Genomic DNA, 21363 nt, shown 5'->3' on the forward strand with positions numbered 1-21363 from the left:
ATAAATTACTAACTTTTTTGAGAGAAAAATCAACAAGACAAGCATGAGTCAACTCAAATGATGTAGACAAGATGGAATTTGAATTGATAGCTATCAAGGGAACTCAGTTATTCAATGAATCAAAATGTTTCAAAGAGAGAAGAAGAAGAAAGAGATATTTTGAGAAGAGTTTAGGCTAAAGGATAACATACTCCAAATTTTCTCCTAATCCTACCAAATCTTTCCTCACTTAAGGGTTTTGTAAATATAACAGCTAGTTGCCTATCATTGCAAACAAAATCAAGCGATATATTATCATTTTGAATATGATCTTTTATAAAATGGTATCTTATTTTAATATGCTTAGTTCTTAAATATTGAATAAGATTTTTAAGTAGATTAATTATATATGTATTATTACATCTTATAGATATTTTATTCAATTTAATGCCATAATCCTTTAGTTGCTATTTAATCCGTAAGATTTGAGCATAACAACTTCCGACTATAATATACTCGACTTCGGTCATAGATAGTGCTATCGAATTTTATTTTTTACTAAACCATGAGATTAAATTAATACCCATAAATTGGTAAGTTTTACTTATATTTTTTTCTTCTAATTTGCAATCAATAAAATCAACATCAAAATATACAATCAAATAAATAGAAGAATTTCTAAAATACTATAAGCCTACATGATGTATACCCATTAAATACTTAAGAACTCTTTTGATAGTAAAAAGATGTGACTCCTTAGGATTAGATTGATAGCTTGCATAAATACAAATATTAAATATTATATCAGGTCTATTTATAGTAAGATAGAGTAATGATCCAATGATACTTCTATAAAGTTTGATCGATACTCTTACTATTTTCATCTTTGTCAAGCTTACATAAAGAGCTTATGGGTGTACCATGGGGCTTAGCATTCTCGATCCCAAATTTTTTAATTATTTTCTTGATGTATTTGATTTAATTGATGAAGATTTTTTTTTTTGGTTTGCTTGATTTAGAGTTTAAAAAAGAAGTTTAGTTCTCCCATCAATCTTATCAAACTTTCTTGTATTAACTTAAAAAAATCTTGACAAAGAATTTCATTAGCAATACCGAATATAATGTCATCTATATAAATTTGAACAATTAGCAAATCTTTATTTTTTTTGCATAAAAAATATTAATGTTGTATCTACACTACCTATTGTAAAACCATTTTTAAGCAAAAAATTATTCAATCTCTCATACCATGCATAGGATGCTTATTTTAAATCATATAAAAAGATTTATTTAATTTAAAAATATGATTTGGTAGGGCATGATTTTTAAAATAAAGAGGTTGTTCAATATAAACTTCCTTTGAAGTGAAGCCATTCAAAAATGCACTTTTAACATCCACTTTGATATAATTTGAAGTCCACGAAATATGCAAATGCAAATAATAATCTAATGACTTTTACTCTTACAATAGGAGTATAAATTTCATAAAAATTAATATATTCTTCTTAATTATACCATTTAGCTACTAGCCTAGCCTTATTTCTTACAACTAGTTCATTTTTATCTAATTTTTTTTTGAAATATCCATTTTATTCATTCTAATTATTAGATGATCAGTTAGTCTACTAACTAAGATCCAAATCTTATTTCTTTCAAATTGATTTAACTCTTCTTACATGGCAATCATCTAATTAGGATCATTTTCAGCATCTTCAATGGATTTAGGTTCTATTTGAGATATAAAGGCTAAATGCTTATTAATATATTTTAAAGAATAACAAATTTTTACCCCTTATAATAAATCACCAATGATAAGATCTTTAGGATGACCATATGCATACCTCTATTCCTTAGGTAGATTTTCATCATGAATATTTTCATGAGTTTCCTCTTCACCTTCAGCTCCTTGTTGTTTTCTTTATCATCTTGAGCTGAGAATTCTTTGAGCATTAGTTTTTTCCTTTTTTTGTCTATGATTCTTGCACTATCATCAATCAATATTTTTTTTTCTAGAAGATAGATCATCAGCTTTATCAAATACTATATGAATAGACTCATCAACAATGAATAACCTTTTATTGAAGACTCTATATGCCTTACTTTTTTATAACCCCATTTTGTTGAAGTGTCTTAGGTGTAAAAAAATTATATTCAATACCTTTTTTATTGTACAAGTTTTTAAAATACTAGTTTTTAAACTTGGTTTCATGATCACTTCTAATGCAAACTATTGTTCAATTCTTTTCACTTGAAACTTTTCTGTTAAACTTGGTAAATATTGAAAAAGCTTCATCCTTTTAAGCTAAAAATAAAATTTAAATAAATCTAGAGAAATCATCTACAATCACAAGTCTATATCTTTTTCCTCCTAGGCTTGTGGTCCTAGTAGATCCAAATAAGTTTATATGAATTAATTCTAGGGGTCTAAAAGTTGAGATAAGATTTTTAGATTTAAAAGAACTCCTAGTTTGTTCTTCAAATTGATAAGCATCATAAATCTAGTTCTTTTCAAAATATAGTTTTAGTAGTCTTTTAATAAGATTTTTTTTAGTCAATTTAGAAATCAAATCCATGTTAGTATGTCTTAGTCTATAGTGCCATAACCAACTAGTCTCATTAATTTTGGTATTCATTGAAACTAGACATAGACCATTCTTTATGGAATGATCATCTAGGTTTTTGTAGACATTTTTATATCTATGTCCCATGAAAATAATGCCATCATCAATAGGGCTAGATATAATACATATCAAAGATTCAAAAACTATTTTAAAACCTTTATTATAGAGATGACTTATACCTACCAAGTTATATTTTAAACCATCTACTAGCAATATATTTTCTATAAAAATGAAAGAAGTGATATAAATATTATCAATACCGATAGTATATCCTTTGCTATTATTGTCAAAGATTACCACTCCTCCTCCTTTGTCTTATGGGTGACAAATTGCATCCTATCACCTATTATATACCTTGAGCAACCATTATCAAGGTACCATCTTTCTTTCTTTTTTCTTTGGCTGCAAGACATAACTATAAAAAAAAATAAAGAAATGACTTTAGATACCCAAGCCATCTTGGATCCTTTATGATTAGTTGCAATGGTTTCTTTTGGAATCCCAATCTTTCTAACTTTATGTGCATTATTCAATTTTCTAAAATCACAAGTATATACTTTATGTCCAACTTTTTTACAATAAAAACAGGTAATATTTTGAGAAATAATAGATGATTATTTGACAAAGAAGTTTTTCAAAAGTTTTTATTTCTTTTGAGATTTATTTCAAGTCCTGTCTTGTTGAATTTAGGTCTTTGGTATTTTAACAATATTTAAAATTTTTCAGAGCTACAGATAAATTTTTCAATAATGAGCTTATATTTTTTGATTTCCTTCTTTAATTCTTAATTTTTGTAAGTCAAGATTCTTTTTCTTTCAAGAATTCTTTCTATTCTTTGATCAAAGTATGATTTAAAGTTTTAAGATCTTCATTTTTTAGACCAAGCTTTTTATATTTATCAACTAATTCATAAAATTTTTTTTTGTAATTTATCGAAAGTAAACTTAAGTTTGGTTTCAAATGTTACCTCTTCCTTTTATGCCATGAGATAGATTTACCACTTTTTGAGCTTCCTCATTGGAACTTCAATCCTCACTATTACTCCAAGTGGCTATCATTGTCTTTTTCTTCATTTTCTTTAAAAATTTCTTAAGCAAGGGACGATCAATTTCAAAATACCCCAGCTTCTTATATTCATAGCACACGGATGGCTCTTTATCCTTTTCTTTTTCTTTTTCTTTACTTGGCTCACCCTTGGAGAATGGTTTCTTCTCAAAGTTCAGTCTTTTTTTTTAATCTCTTGAACTTCCTGTTACAAGGGCCATATTCTCATCTTCATCTTCTTCTCCCAAATCTTCACTTTTATCAGTCTCTTTCGCAGTAGATTTGAGAGCAATAGTCTGTTGAGGAGGATCTCTCACGAGTGCAGAATACAGATCCTTCGCCCAAGAACTTAATGCCAATGATGGTGTCAACACCGCAACAGAAAAAAAGAAGAGATAAAATAAAGGATATAATCAAATACCTAAAACTTACCTTTGCGGAGTATGCAAGCTTCACTATAAAAGAAAATAAGTGCAAGAGGAGATCACACCCTTTTAACTCTCATATACAAACCTCTCTCTCAATAAGAACCACAACCCTCACAAAAGCTCTCACAACTCCTCTAGGAAGACTCTCTCACAGGCATGCCTTCCAGGATTTTCGATGCCCCTGGATATTTCCTATGATGCTTTTGACTGCTACATTATGCCTCAACCTCTGTCTCTATGCTCACGACCACTCCTATGCTCTCTCAAAGCTCTTAGACATTCTCAGGACACTCTTGGCTACTTTTTATACTCCATAGCTGCTCTCTCAGACCTCTGGTTGCCCAATTGCGCACCTGTGTGTGTGCGGCCATCGGATCGTGCAAAGCTGCACTATGAACCATGATAAAAGGCCTGTAGACCTCGACAGTCCACGTGCGAGGCATGGACCGCATCTGTTCCAGCGATCCATGGTGGACTGCATCACATATCGTGAGCAGGGCCATGCGTATTTGCACACCCGTGCACTAGCCTAACATGCAGTAGGCCCCATCGGACCGCACACCTGGGCCGCACGTGCGTTGTAGACCCCTCTTTTGTCATCCATTCCTTCTACTCATTTGATCTAAGAACTGAGACTATATCTTCATAATGCAGCATCTCCTTACCATACAGCAGGATCGTCACCAATAGATCAAAACCACTAGACAGCGAGCATAGCAAGAACAAGCTCTTATCCTCCTCTTCCATCTTCACCTCAAGGTTCAGCAAATTCATGCTTGTCTGGTTGAACCATTGAATATGACTCACAATGTCTCTACTTTCATATATCTGTAGATTGTATAATTATTTTTTTAGTATCAACTTATTGCACATATTCTTCTCTATATACATGGTGTGCAACCTCGACCACAACCCCTTGGGTGATCTTTCCTCTAACACATCATACAAAATTGAGTCTACCAAACCATCCTTAATCATCAAATATACTCTTTTTTACAAGAAACTCCACTGCCTATCCATCATATCCTCCGACCTTTCCTCCAAGGCTGGATTCAATCTGAGTTGGACCAACAAATCCTCCATCCTACCCTTCCACATCAAGAAGCTTTCTTTCCCATCAAAATTTTTAAACTCCACCTTCAACCCACTGCTCGTGGTCGGAACCAACTATAATCACAACAAAAGTAGATTAGATTTGAGAAGGTATACCTTGAAAGAGGGTATGCAAATTTTTTTTTGCTCGAAGAACTTCTTTCCTTCTTCCTCCCCATGCAACCAGATGTTGAGGGACTCCTTTTCTTGACTCCTACCATATGTAGAGGCCCTCACCAATGTCTGAAAAATCTGAAACCAGCAAGAAAAGGATCCAAGAAGGATGCAAACAGAGATTCCTAGCACGACTAAGATTTCTCTTGTTGGCTGCCTTGCACTGCACCTTGCACTCCATGGGCTTCTCCTTCTTTTTCACATGAATCTTGGCTCCTCCTTGACTTCTACCATATGTAGAGATCCTCACCAGATCTTGAAAACTTGGAACCAGCAAGAAGATGGTCCAAAGAAAGGGCGGACAAGGATTCCTAGCAGGACTAGGACTCCTTATTGATTGCTGTCTTGTGCTGCACCTACTTTTTTAAGAACTCCTTTCCTCTTCCACGCCCAACCAAACTTTGATATCAATTATTAAAGATCTTCCTTGAGACATGGAGATCTGAAAACCAACAACAAATATCTCCAAAAAAGGGCGGTAAGGCTTGGAGGTGCTAGGAATTAGGGTCAGTGAAAAAAACCCTAGGTCCTAAGGTTTCTTCTTCTTTTTGAGATTGGTGGCTAGGATTTTGTGAGAGAGATTTAGGGCATGAGAGAGACAGAGAGAAGAAAGATAGGGAGAAAGTCTGTTTTTTATTCATCTATCATTTGACCTAATTATATGTAAAAATATACCTATACAACTAGATCAAAGCCTAGTCCAAAATCTTTCATGACTAAGCCAATGTGATTACACTCAATCTAAACCCATGTATACCTATGACTCGACATGCTCACACCCCCTTAGATTCAAACCTAGCCCAAACATAGATTAGCCCACTCAAGATCCAAATCTCTGGGCCTCAAGATCTTGGAGGGCTGAACTACTATCCTAGGATCAAATCGGTCCTAGACCTAGGATCCAAATTGATCCTAGTCCTAGGATCTAAATCAATCTTAGACTCATAGAGCCAATACTATGGCTCCTCATCTGATCTCCCAAGGCTTAGAAGCACCACACCTGAGCCTACATAGTCTTCCTCTTCTTTACCTCCTCTTTAATATTTTATTTCATAGTTAACTTATGAGTTATGAGAGAACCAAAATTTTTTTTTATGGTAAGGTGTTGAGATCTATGACTTCCAAATTACTGTCATTTTGGCCTCCCAAGCTCTAGAAAGTGATCTAAGAATTTTTCAAATGAGATTACTATCAGTATAAGATTTTTTTAAATTTTTAAGGTCATTAATAATATCAGTAAAATGAGTAAATATTTTAATTATAGATTATTTTATTCTATTTTAAAAAGTTTATATTATAAACCCGCATAATATCTTATTTTTTTTAATTTAATTGGTACCTTTATGGATAATCTCTAATCTATCCCATATTTCTTTGACAGAAATACATATAAAGATCCTATTAAATTTATTAGCATGAAAAGAACTATAGAGAATATTTATAGCTTTAGCATTCAGCTGAGCTATTTTTTTTATCAAGATCATCTCAATCTTTTTCGGATTTAAAAGAAATAATGCCATCAACCATGATGGTGGGTGTATAAGGATCATTGATTATGACACTCCAAATATCATAATCTAATGCTTGAATGAATTTGCACATGCATGCTTTTCATATGTATAGTTAGTACTATTAAATAAATGAAGTCTGTTTGTAGATTATCCTTTGGCAAGGGACATACCTCATTGACTTATCCTAAGATTTTTTATTCTAGATAAATAAATTAATAAAAAGAGTACCAAGGCTCTAATATCACTTGTTGCCCAATGAGATAATTCAAGAGAAGACGTCTAAAAATTTTTTGAAACTTAAAAGTAGATATGTGCTCAATTGAATTAGGCTATATGAGAGTACAGTCAAAATAATAAATATAAAAAATAAATATATAGAAGTAAATAGAGTAAAATAGAAGCAATCAAAACTACATATAAAGATAAAGTTTTACAGTAGTTCAGTATCAAGCTCAGCTTCTATATCCACTCTCTAAGCAATCTTTTAGAAATTTCAACTATAATCACGAAGATTATAGTCCAATTATTTTGCTAGGATCACAATTAGATCTAGTTGAGTTTCCTTAGGCACACCAACTAAAACTTTTTTCTAAGTCTCTCCTAAGTTTATGCAAAATTTAATTCAAGACTTGGATGAGCCTATCCTCTAACTTTCAATTTCAATTGAAACTTCTAATAGCAGAAAATTAAATACAATGTAAAGCACAAACGAAAAGCTTCTTAAAGAGCAAATAGAAGGTCAATGCAGCTCAAATTGAAGAGATGAGAGGTTTTACAATTAATACGCCATTCTTCCTCTTGAAAATTACTTGAATGCCTAAGAAGCAGATGTTTGTACTTCTCTCCTATTCTCTTGCTTCATGAAAGCCTTTGGCATCCATATGTCTTTGTCAGCATGTTCAAAAATGAGTTCCTAGCCTAGGAGGTGAGAACTAACCATTGAAGGGCTTCTGTGCAAGACTACAGCTTCTGAAAAATTAATCATTAGAGCTGTCAGTCACAATGAAGTCAACTCGAACAGATCAAGAGTCGACTCAAGCTATTTTTGAGTCAAACTTAAAGTTTTTAGGAGTTAACTCAAAGATTGATCTCAGAAAATATGCTCTTTATCTTTCTTGAGAGAGTTTACTGAAGTTTTTCTAGAGTTGACTCGAGATTTATGCCACCTGATGTTAATATGCCATAGTTGACTCTTTAAGACTTGGAGTCAGCTCTAGATCTTCTTCATTTAATTTTTCATGGTGTGGCCTCCTCGATCCTTGCTTCTTTGGATTTTTTAAAATGGGAAGCATGTAGTTATTTGAAATATGGCTTTAGCTTTCTGAAATCTCTTTTCAAAAGGTTAAACAACTTATTAGTATTAAATATATATTCAAATATTTTATTCTCATCAAAATTAATTCTAAGGCCAACAGAAGGATGTTACAGCAATCTCTTGATTATTTCCACCTCCAAATCACAATGGTTTCATGCTCTTGAGCCTATATAAGTACGGCCAAGGGGACCCCAAGAGAATAAGCTTTGAGCATATGGCAAGCAATTTTAAATATATTTAAATTTCAAATGGATAAACCAGATAAGGATGGGGATTATGGTAGATTTAAATCCAAATAAACAAGTAGGTTACAGTAATCCCTTAATTTCCACCTTCAAATTATTATGGATCCATGCTCTTGAGCCTATTTAAATAGGGCCAAGGGACCCTCAGAGGACAGGCTCTGAGAATATGGCAAGCAATTTCAAACATATTTAAATTTAAAATAGAGAAACCAGATAGGGATGATGATTATGACATATTTAAATCTGAATAGTCCTTGAAGGTTATAGTAATCCCTTAATTTCTATCTCCAAATTATAACGGATCCATACTCCTATGCCTATATAAACAGAGCCAAGGGGACCCCAAGAGGATAAGTTTTGAGAGGGAGAGCCTCCCACAACTCAAAGCTCCCATGGTGAGAGGCTTTCAAGCCCTCATGCATCATTTTATTTTTTTCTTCTTGTAGGTCCACAAGTCTATGAGGATCCAAGTTCGAGACCAAGATGAAGCCTGAGATCCAAGTGAAGTCTGAGTATGAGGCCAAGGTGAAGATCAAGACTGAGACTGAAGTAAAGCAAAAGCCTGATGCTGAGATGATCTGAGGTTGAGATAAAGTTTGAGGCCAAGATGAGCCCGAGGCCAAGGTGAGCCCGAGGCCAAAGTGAAGACCAAGCCTAATGCCAAGGTGAAGACCAAGACCGAGGATGAAGTGAAGCCCAAACTCGATGTCGAGATGATCTGAGGCTGAGATGAAGCCCGAGGCAAAGATAAGCCCAAGGTCAAGGCCGAGGCGATGACTAAGCCCAAGGCCAAGATAAAGACTCAAACCAAGATCATCAGAAGGCCGAGATCATGAAAAAGCCGACCTTAGAAGGTCGACATTATTAAAAGGCCGAGGTCATGAAAAAATTGATCTGAAAAGATCGAGATCATGATAAAGTCGACCTCAGAAGGTCGATGTCATCAGAAAGCTAAAGTCATCAGAAGGCCAACCTAAGAAGATCGAGGTCATCAGAAGGCTAAAGTCATGCGAAGATCAAGATCATCAGAAGACCAAGCTAAGGAGGTTGAGGTGGAAAGCCGATTCGAGAAAACCAACCTGAGGAGGCTGAGTTGACAAAGCCGATCTGAGAAAGCCAACCTGATAAAATGGATCTAAGAAGATCAAGGTGGAAAGTTGGAGAAACAAGAATCCATAGCCACATTGATAGACTGATCATTGCCAATCATCTACATGGATAAATTTGGGGGTTGGAGAAACAGGGATCCAAAGCCACATTGATAGACTGACCATTGCTAATCATCCACATGGATAGATTTTCCCCTAAATAATGAAGTAATTTCTAAACTTCTTATAAAGCAACCTGGTCCCATAGAATTTATATTTGGCTTTCACTATCTATGCCCACAAGGTGTTGCTAAGTTGGCAACAATTTTACACACTAAAGCCTGATGTCTGATGCTAATTAAGGAAGAAAGGCCTACACCACCAACATCTTTCGGATAGCAGATAATATCCCAAGCAATGAAATGGGTCTGTCGATGGTCTATGGAGTGCCCCATAAGAAGGCTCTAAACTCCTTTTCAAATGCCTTAACAATTGATGAAGGGACGTACACACAAGATATGGTATAGATAGACAAAGATGAAAGGACATACTATAGAAGGATTGCTCTCCTCGAAAAGGAGAGAGCCCTCCACTTTTAGCCAGCCCCTTCGGCAGAAATTTATTCATCAAAAAATTGTAGCCAGATGCAGCAAGGTTCGTACCTATCAGTAGGACTCCCAAGTATTTGCAGACAACTCATTTTACCGGCATATTAAAAAGGCTAATGATTAACTTCTTAGTTCTTCTAGAATTAGAGGGACTGAAAATGATGCGAAATTTTGCAGCGTTAACATTCTGACCAGAGTAAGAGTGATAAGCATTAAGAATAACCTTCAAGCAAAGAACATTATGAGTCGAGGCCCATGTTAGGTTGCATTGATGGTATTAGCAAAAAGCAACCGTGGACCACATATCATTAGTAAATCGGCTAGTTTAGGACAACATATATATTCTCAAACCACACCTTTTATATCTAAGTATAGAGTCATAATATTTTGATCAAGACATGATACAAGAATAGTCCATAGAAGTTCTTGTATATATGCTATGAACGTTTACTTTAGTTGGCATAGCTCTTTTTACCGTGGTCTGCACAAGCTACCATATAATAGAGCCCCCATGCTTGAATTACTTCATTGATCAATGTTGTATCATGTGTTATAGTCCAGGCCCATTTATTGTAGAACTTGCTTATTTATTATAAGCAGGAGCTGAAAACAAGCACAAACCATGTGACATGAACAGCTACTCCAACACAATCCATTAAACCAAGACACTTATTTTCCATCCGCACACTATAGCATCTAAATCATCCTTCTTTTTAGACAATAATCTTGTCTGCAATTTTAGCTAATCTTCCGCTACTAACGTAGCCTCTTGGGCTGTGGAACGCGACTCCAGGAATGACGAGCCCAGAAAGCCTGTAAAGGATGGAGATAAAGCTTTCCTTGAAGTCCCGGCCTTGTGTTGCACTTAAGAAGAGAGCCTTGAAGAGGTCGCTCCAAGCACTCTAGTACATGGGAATCACGTACTTCGGATCAAAGTAGTTGGCGTTTGGGGCTTCTGTCACCACCTGAACATGTGATAAGAATTCATGAAACAAATTCTAACAGCAGCACAGCATCATTAGCTAGTACCGTTCTATAAAAAAGATACCATACCTGTCCATTACGCCAGCCATTGTAGTAGATACAAGTACCAAAATGCCTGAACAGAGCGACCGGAGGCATATCGAATGGGATTCGAGGGACAATATCATACCTAGACACCATTCTGTAATGCTTCAATCTCACAATGGTTTCGATATAAGTCCCAAAGATGGCATCTCCAACTCTTGGTTGCCCATAAGTCAAGGCACCATACATGGAACTCAAAATATCATGCTCATCATGGAAGGAAAGCAAAGCAGGGAAGATGGCTGCGAGTGCACCACCCAAGCTGTGTCCAGTCACAACAATCTTTGCATTCTTGTGTTGTTGGATTAGAGACCTGAGTTGTCCTCTTAAGACATAATATGCCACAGGATTGTCGGGAGTGCCATAGTAGTCCTTAGGGAACCCTTCAAAGAAGTTCTTCTCATCTTGGAGACCAAGTGCTTGAGGAATCCCAGGTGGACGTTCCCCATTTTGCCTGTGAAGAGCCAGGAAAGATCGACATCAGTCGACCAGTCTCGGGCATTGAAAGGTTTGGTGCCGCGGTAGGCCAAAGCAATCAGATCAGCATCCTCTGCCTAATTGCAGAATATGTAAGCTTGCGTCGCATTCTTCTCGAGGAACTCTGAGATTCCAATACTCTTTGGTTGGTTCTATGGCTAAATTCTTTCTTAAGAAACTTGGTGGTGTACGTTATAAACTACAGACACGAAAATATAGGCTCTCATTACTCTCACTGATTGGTTTAAATTGTTAACTCTCGTCAGCAAAGTAACATCATGATTTTTCTGGAGCCAGTTTGATTAGAATACTTATTGTTCCAGCAATCAAAGAAGCCCACAAAGTGCATCTGCAATATTAAAATAAAAAAATTAGTCATCTGATATTACTACGATGCTCGTTCTCTTCCTCTCTCTCTCTCTCTATCTCCAACTCTGTAGAAAATATTGTTTTTTAAGCAAACAGTGGCAGGCACTGCAGGTGCCATTTTTTAATCAAGATACCTTTTGTGGATCCAGGCTTCCAATATTACAAAGTTTCCATATGACTTCTGATCTGGTCTGTTCAAAATTATCTATTTTCTTTCAATTGTATGAGATTTACTTTTCTCAAAAACTGTGAAAAATCTAGGTTATCAACAAGGAAAGAGATTTTCCGGGTAGATGGAGAGCACAGTGGGCTAGATTGGATCTTAAAAACATTGAAATCGTAGGTTAATTTCAATGAAAATGCGGGCTGAGTCCATGATTTTCAAGTGAAATCACAAGTTTAATCTATGATTTTACTAAAATCATGAGTTGAATTCACGATTTCAGATTGGCACATTATCCAGCAAAAATGTGAACCCATGATTTTGGTCAGCTAAATTCAAAATCATGATAGATTTAACCTATGATTTCAGTTGAGACGGTGTTAAAATCTTATGTTGAACCCATGATTGCACGCGTGGCATGATCCCCAAGGTAAAATGAAAAATAAGTTAGCGATAGAAATATTTTTGAAAATAAATAATAAAAATAATATTTGAAAAAGGAGCTCTGTTAGATGCAGTAAGGTCCGTACCTATCAGCAGGACTCCCAAGGATTTCCAGACACCTCATTTGACCGGTATATTAAAAAGGCTAATGATTAACTTCCTAGTTCTTCTGGGAGCAGAGGGACTGAAATTGATGTGAAATTTTGCAGCATTAACATTATGACCAGAGTAAGAGTGATAAGCATCAAGCATAAGCTTCAAGCAAAGAACACCATGAATCGAGGCCCATGTTGGCTTATGCATTGGTGATATCAGCAAAAAGCAACTGTGGGCCATACATCGTTAGTAAATCAACTAGTTCAGGATCGATATCATATTCTGAAACTACACATTTTATATCAAATTATAGACCAGGCCCATTTATTGTAAAACTTGCTTATTTATTATAAGGAGGAGCGGAAAACAAACACAAACCATGTGACAACAACGGCTTCTCCAACACAATCCACTAAACCCAGACACTTATTTTCCTTCGGCACACCATAGCATCTAAATCATCCTTCTTTTTAGACCATAATCTTGTCTGCAATCTTAGCCAATCTTCCGCCATTGACGTAGTCTCTTGGGCTGTGGAACGCGACTCCAGGAATGATGAGCCCAAATAGCCTGTAAATGATCGAGGTAAAGCTTTCCTTGAAGTCCCGGCCTTGTGTTGCACCCAAGAAGAGAGCCTTGAAGAGGTCGCTCCAAGCGCTCCAGTACACAGGAATCACGTACATCGGATCAAAGTAGTTGGCGTTTGGGGCTTCTGTCACCACCTGAACATGTGGTAAGAATTCATGAAGCAAATTCTAACAGCAGCACAGCATCATTAGCTAGTACCGTTCTATAAAAAAGAAAGCATACCTGTCCATTATACCAGCCATTGTAGTAGATACAAGTACCAAAATGCTTGAACAGAGCGACCGGAGGCAGATCGAATGGGACTCGAGGGACGATATCATACCTATACACCATTCTGTAATGCTTCAATCTCACAATGGTTTCGATATAAGTCCCAAAGAGAGCATCTCCAACTCTTGGCTGCCCGTAAGTCAAGGCACCATACATGGAACTCAAAATATCATTCTCATTATGGAAGGAAAGCAAAGCAGGGAAGATGGCTGCGAGTGCACCACCCAAGCTGTGTCCAGTCACAACAATCTTTGCATTCTTGTGTTGTTGGATTAGAGACCTGAGTTGTTCTCTTAAGGCATAATATGCCACAGGTTTGTCAGGAGCGCTATTGTAGTCCTTAGGGAACCCTTTAAGGAAGTTCTTCTCATCTTGGAGACCAAGTGCTTTGAGGAATCCCAGGTGGACGTTCCCCATTTTGCCTGTAAAGAGCCAGGAAAGATCGACATCAGTCGACCAGTCCTGGGCATTGAAAGGTTCGGTGCCGCGGAAGGCCAAAACAATCAGATCAGCATCCTCTGCCTTGTTGCAGAATATGTAAGCTTGCGTCGCATTCTGCTCGAGGAACTCTGAGATTCCAATACTCTTTGGTTAGTTCTACGGCTAAATTCTTTCTTAAGAAACTTGGTGGTGTACGTTATAAACTACAGACGTAAAAATATAGGCTATCATTACTCTCACTGGTTGGTTTAAATTGTTAACTCTCGTCAGCAAAGTAACATCATGATTTTTTCGGAGCCAGTTTGATTAGAATACTTACTGTTCCAGCAATTAAAGAAGCCCACAAAGTGCATCTGCAAATATTAAAAAAAAAAAAAAATTAGTCATCTGATATTGCTACGATGCCCTCTCTCTCCCTCTCTCTCTATCGCATACTCTGTAGAAAATATTGTTTTTTAAGCAAACAGTAGCAGGCATTGCATGCGCCATTTTTTAATCAAGATACCTTTTGTGGATCCAGACTTCGAATATTACAAACTTTCCATATGACTTCTGAAATTAATTATCTGTTCAAAAATATCTATTTTCTTTCAACTGTGTGAGATTTACTTTTCTCAAAAACCGTGAAAAGTCTACTTAATCTAGACCTGAGCAACACCTCAAATAGATCTGAAAAATTTGTATGCCAACTATGTTTTTTCATCAGGTCAATTCCGATGCGGTTGATGATTGCAGTCAAAAGTGTATGAAAACATGGGGCTAAAACCAAATTAATTCAGTCATTCTCTTTACATTGCTTTTATCCAAAACTCTAACTAAAAATTTAAAGGAAAGCCTACAGGTTGCAAAAGCAGAGGAGTCAAAAAGGAATGAAACGGAGGGAGGATTGCCAAACTGCTAAAAGGAAACCAATTCAAGTTGTTAATTTTTCAATTATACATTACCACCATTTTGCTCAGAAAAAAAAAAAAAAAAAAACAATAATTTTTGAAACACCTTAAAAGATGCCTTGTATATATTAGAAAACATGTGGAAAAGCTTTTATTGAAGAAAGCATTAGACGACGGACTTGCAAATAGTGTTGCTTTTTTGTCAAACATTAGATAAATAGAGTAGTTTGTCCAAAAACAATTGAGAAAATATTCTTTTCCGACCATATATCATCCACTCCATCGATCTGAAACCTGCATGCCCTAATAACGTATTAGGAATTTCTTACAGTGACCATACCTTCCAGTGATTAGTGACTGCATTCTGGACGTAGGCTGCATTCTCATAGGCAACCTTTGCAGCCATCATGGTGAGATCCAAGATGTTTATGTCACCGATATTTGTGGGGGTATCCATCAAGGGGAAGTACTGGATCAGCGAGTTGCTCTTGTAAAGCTCAAGCCGGCCATCAATGTGACCGATGAAGGATCGATAATTGGCAGCATCAGGTTTGGGGAAGACAACGGACACTACAAAAAGAGAATGGCATACCATGCCACCTCCATTGTGTTAGAATTACATAACGCAATTAATAACATCCATGAAGATAAAACTAGGTCCAATAGTACAGTTGTCCTTTCAGGAAATGGATGTAGAATGCAATAATGGGACCAAACTAATATTAGTACGTTTTAAATTAATTTTGAGGAAAATAGTTGATTTAAAATCTTTTGAGAACCAAAATGAATTATTCATTATTGGAACCAAGCAGAACCAACTAAGATCAGGGCGGTTTGTGTTAGTTCCCCAGTTATCAAAAAATAAAAAGGTATTAATGAAATCATTGACAGCAGTAGAGAACAACATATGCTGATAAATAAGCTATTTAGCAAAGCTTCTGAGAAGTGCCGATTAAAAAAAGATGTATAGAAGAGGGGAAAAAAAAAAAGCAAAAGAAAATTTTACCATTGCTCTTCTGAAGAGAAGGAACGTTGACCATTGTAAACTAGGTCATGTTCAGTGGTCACACTACTCCTACGTACAGGCAGAGGCTTGGATAGTGCATCACGTCAGACGTGAAAAATTATAACATCGTATGTTTGCTTAAAAGATAATAATTATAGTATCACATCATGGGTCTCTTTATCTTTGTTTTATCATTTTTTAGGAAAAAATCTTTCAAGAAAAGAAGAACGAACTGAGGCAGGACTTGAATATCCTATGCATGCTTTTAAAGGAATCCCAGACTCCTCTTTAATTTGTTACAGTGTGGCAGAAAACTTCTTCTGCGGAATCGTTCCTTCACACCAGATATGGTGTTATCAGTTGAAAACATAAACAAATATACTGTTCGTGCCACTGCGTGTCTTGAAGTTAACTGTGAAAACAAATAGTATCCATCCAAAATAAAGTTATATCATGTATATTTCAGCAAACAAGTTGTTAGAAAACCTGTGATGATGTGCCAAATCAGGCCTAGGATGCCACCATTAAGGGCTACCAAGTTCAGGATGTACTCGGCAATTCTTCCCACCCATGCCAAGGGCGTGCTAATGGCTGATAAAACCTTCTGGATAAGCAAGGTTAGAGCAACAACCCATGGATCGGTGCCCTTGAGGTCAGTGGAGCCGCTAATCTCTATACCCTTTTGTCTTGCTAGGCTTCTCTTAAAGATCAAAAGGCCTAGTATTTGGAGCAGTCCTACATTCTTGGGGCGAAAGATCATGTAATCCCCAGTGGTAGGACGTTTTGAAGCCATAGCGGGAGTATAGAGAGAGAGAGAGAGAGAGAAGGGGGTGAACTCTTGAGAATGGGAGAGGGATTGGAAAGAAGAGATGCAAGGCTTCACATTGGCAAGGGATGCTTTATATAGCAAAGCAAGCTTCCCCTTCTTGGCTCTCAGCGTCACCGCCAATAAAAAATTATCTATATCAAATGCAAACATGGAACTATGGGGAGCTCATTTTTTTTCCTTAAAAATATCTCATATACGCATATCAATAACCCACATGATTTTTGCCATGGTTGCTAAACCTGTTGTTATCGAATATAACGCCAGCGCTGATGTTTGTTGACAACTCCTTGTTTTATTGTTCAAAGTCAAAAGCCAAAATGGTGTCAGGGATCGGCTAGCCAAGCTCGACCTAAGTATAGGCTTGATCATGGTTTCGAAGGTAAGTTCAGATGTTTAGATTGTTTTGCTTGTTTTTTGTACTCTAAGAAAAAATTTCAAGAATCACAATTTGCAAGTAATATAAATAAGTTCAAAGAATGTATTTGGATAACGATCGGAATCCGAATCAAAATCGGCATGGCCATATAATTGCATTCATAATGGTCATATTTCACAATATATTTGATTTATGATTGGAATTTGAATTGAAATAAGATTTGAATACTAAAGGATAATTAAGATTGTATTTTGGGGGATCAGGGCACTCTCATTTCTCTTTTGAATTGGAGCTTAACTCCATCAAGCCGAACATACCTTCAAGATTCTCTTTCATATAAACCAAGATTGTGTTTTGAAGGATCACATGAGAGAAATTGATGTCTAAAGAAGAAAGACTTATCTGTATTTTGATTACATTAAATCTAAAAAATTTAAAAATGCATCATCCACTGTTTGAATTTAAAATCTCAAATTACAAAGCAGACATGTATAACCACTAAAATTTTAGTTCATAATGCTGGTATTTTATTACAATTAAGCAAGTTGACATTACTTCATTAGATTTTTACATAACACAAGTAGGATCATCTATGGAGCACATGGCACCACAGTATAGCTGCGGATGGCTATCATTAGAAAATGGACAGTCATCAAACAATACGCGCCATGCATAATTTCACTTGTGCTTGTGGACTCTTTGTTTGATGGTCATCCATCTATTGATGATGGCCATCTACACCACATAAAAAAATTCATGCTCTTTATATAAATAATACTGGTAATTGTAACCCGGTTGATAAGCATCAATGAGACAATGGACTGGTTTAGTTCTTCCTCCTCTCCCTCTCGTTCTCTGCCATGGTTGGAATAAGTAGATTTTCTCTTTTTTTTTTTTTTTTTTTTAAGGAGAGTGCAGGAGAGGAAGGATTTCTCCTAAAAATTTGTTAAAAGAAATTAAAGTCCAAGTGAGAAAGAAAAGAATGTACAAGAAGAATTAATGCTAACTTCTATATATGGAGAAAAAGTATAAGATTTTTCTTTGAATTCTAGAAGAAAGATTTTTACTTCACATTACCATTTAACAGTGTCCAAGGTCAAATAATAGAAGGGCTACATTAACAAAAATTAAAAATTAAGTACTCAATTAAAATATTTTATAGTTGAATGGGTGTATGCACAAAAGCGTAAAAATTGAGAGGGCCTAAATATAACATTTTTTTTTCTTTTTCTAATAATTTTTTGGATAGACTTAATCTATGATAAATGCTATAAATAAAATCAATAAAAAACTTTACATCAGTTGCAACCATCTTAACACATCTATTTAACCATCTTAAAAATACTATTATGAAATTTTTTTTGTTGACTTTGTCTCATTAAGTTTACTCATGAATTTCTAAAGGACAAAAGCATCGACTTCCGTGATTTAAATACATGAGTTCTACCAGGGATCCGTGAGGCTATGTTTTTTTATTGATGACATGAGGAGGGGTGCATGGCCCACCCATGACCGGCAAGACCATGTTGCACTAGCAATTATATGTGGACCTGATACCTACCAAGTGGTGTTTATAAATCATGTCACTATCAAGGCAAGATCAAAAGGAAATCTGATGCCCAGTTTAATATGAATAGGGGCTACAACCTCCTCCAATGAGGTACGAATGAAGTATTTCCATAAATTTATGATACAATTGGACTTGAAAAAAAATCAATTTTTCGTGGCATGTTTACTTGCTTTTCAGTTATTTTATTTACTATATCTATTTGCAACCTCACTGCTGTTATTAACGTTTTCCTCAAGCCGTTATCATACTGACTTCCTCATTATTTCCTAAATTTAAGAGGAAGATGATGGATAACCAGCAGATGCCACTGGCTTTGTTAGGAAAAAAAAGGATGACCGATGAAGAGATCTTTATGATTGCATTCTAGATATAGCAATCAAAAGCTATCAAGATAAGACTCAGACCCATGATTGGACAGATCTCATCTATCCTTAACTATGTGATACATAGAGTTAGCTTGCCTCGTATAAAACTATTTAATAATGATCATCGCAAATATATAAATGCTTATGATCAGAAGACAGATTCTCTCATACATATCCAAACCAAAAGGAATCTCCATTTTCTAATTTGCTTCCTTTCTCTGTTGTTATCTCTTGCTTCATGTCCTTTTCACTTCTACAATGTATGGACTTTTTTAAGATAATTTTATCTTCTCATTGAAAAAAAAATAGTAAGTTAAAATCTCCTGACCTCTTATGTATCCTAAGTATAAATGAAAATTTTTAGCAAGCAACTTATAATAAGTGATTTGTCGACCTCACTTGGACGTTAAACTCCTATCTTGGAATCAGGATAAGCAATTCAAGGATCATTTATTGTCCTTGATGGTATTAGTAGTTAGTGGATGCTAAGATTAACAGATTCTTCTTTTATGCTGGATAAATTAGTTGTTACCTTGGAAGGTAACAATTAATGCCATGCAAACTTGAGAGAATGAGAAGTCGCATCTCATTCTCTTTTGATCCTTCCTTTCCCCGCGGAATCCTCTTTTTGTAATAGCTGTTCTGGTGGCTCTTCCTGAGATAATCTTAGTTATAGCCTTATAGGTACCGACAGTAGTCGATCATTTGTTTTTCCTGGCTTGATGAAAAAAATGCTAGATACCAATATTTCCCCACTAAAAAATGTTGGTTCCGACGCCAATTAAATTAATCAAATGATGTGAAAAGAGAGGGAGGCTAGCTGGAGCTAGGTAGATGGAATTTGTCTGTAATATCTACAAGTTACGAAGGCTTCATCATCGAAGGGACAAAATACACGGACCGCTGTGTCTCTCTCTCTCTCTCTCTTTTTTAAAATATAACGTTCGACCACGTTTTCTGCGTGTGATGCGCCACCCATGCAGCATGCGGCCCACCAATGTGCAAGATATGTATATAATATTATTACTGGGTATAGAGTAACCGCACGAGTCAATTTCAAGTCTACCGGAGTGAACAGTAATTAGCAGCCGCGGACCCCTGCAGGTAAAACCCCGAGTTCTTTTTCCAAATAATACGAAAAAAAATTTTTTTTATCAAAATATATCAAAACGAAACTTATTTACCAAACTAATGCAAAAGGAAAAAACGCCATTTTGAATGGCATTTTTTTCCCTTCCACGTCAGCCCCTATTTCCACGCTGGCATCGTTCGAAAATAAAAAAAAAAATAAAAAAATGCCATTTGGAATGGCGTCTTTAAAAACGGCATTTTGAATGGCGTTTCTAAAACGCCATTCAAAATGGCGTTTTTCAATTTTCCCCCCGAAAAAAATCGTGGGAAAATAGAAAATTTTGTTTTTTAAACTTTGGAATTAGTAAATAAATTAAAAAATTAATTTGGATTGAAATATAAAATATAAAGATTTTAATTTGTAATTAATTTAAAAAATTATAAGAAAAAAAAAATTATCATAGAAAATAAAAAAAAGAGAAAGAAATATGAAAGAAATGAAAATATTATTTCAAATTACTTTCGGAAATTAAAATTAATTTATTTTAAAAAGATTCAAAAAATTTTTAAGAAGAGGGTTAAAAAATTTTATAAAAACATAAAGAATTGAAAAAAATAGAAATTATAATTGAAATTGAATAACAAAGTTTATAATTTTTAATTTTAAGAAATAAGAATTATAATTGTAAATGAAATTAAAAATTTTATTGTAAATAACTAAATAAATTTAAATATAAATTTTTAAAGTATTTTTTAAATAAAAGAAAAAAAATACTAATAGAATATAAAAAAGATAAAAGTGGGAAAAAATTAAAATTAAAATTTAAAAATATAGAAATTATAAAGTAGATTAGAAAAAATATATAATAAAATAATAAAATTAAATTGAATTAATTACAATTTTTTTGTTAGGGTATTTTATAAATGTGACTTAAAAAAAGTAAATTTGAAATAAATTTTGATAAAAAAATACATTAAAAAGTTAAAAAATTATGAAAAGTTAAAAAGTTGAAAAGTGAAAATTTTTAAAAAGTCACCAAAAATAACAAATATAAATTTATAACCAAAAAAAATGTAATGTTTAATTGAAATAAAAATATTTTTTAAATATATTTTATAAGAATAAAATTAATTTAATTTAAAAAATTTTCAAATAAAATTTGAAAATGACCTAAAAAAATTTCATAAAAAGATAAAGAATTGAAAAAAATAGAAATTTATAAATAATCAAAGAA

At 34.7% G+C, this 21363-nt stretch overlaps 1 protein-coding gene and 1 pseudogene across 1 annotated transcript; both read right to left on the minus strand.

Moving 5' to 3' along the window:
* Positions 1–10529: 10529 nt before the first annotated feature.
* Positions 10530–12962, minus strand: LOC105042055 (triacylglycerol lipase OBL1-like; annotated as a pseudogene).
* A 38-nt stretch (positions 12963–13000) lies between these two features.
* Positions 13001–16795, minus strand: LOC105041962 (triacylglycerol lipase OBL1). Its single transcript, XM_010919037.3, has 5 exons — positions 16404–16795; positions 15252–15481; positions 14341–14374; positions 13533–14149; positions 13001–13444 (listed from the first exon to the last, which is right to left on the minus strand). Exons 1-5 carry the CDS (start codon positions 16708–16710, stop codon positions 13193–13195), a joined length of 1440 nt encoding a protein of 479 aa, XP_010917339.1. The 5' UTR covers positions 16711–16795; the 3' UTR covers positions 13001–13192.
* Positions 16796–21363: the final 4568 nt, after the last annotated feature.

Source organism: Elaeis guineensis, chromosome 3, assembly GCF_000442705.2.
Source record: "Elaeis guineensis isolate ETL-2024a chromosome 3, EG11, whole genome shotgun sequence".
Lineage (NCBI taxonomy): Eukaryota > Viridiplantae > Streptophyta > Magnoliopsida > Arecales > Arecaceae > Elaeis > Elaeis guineensis.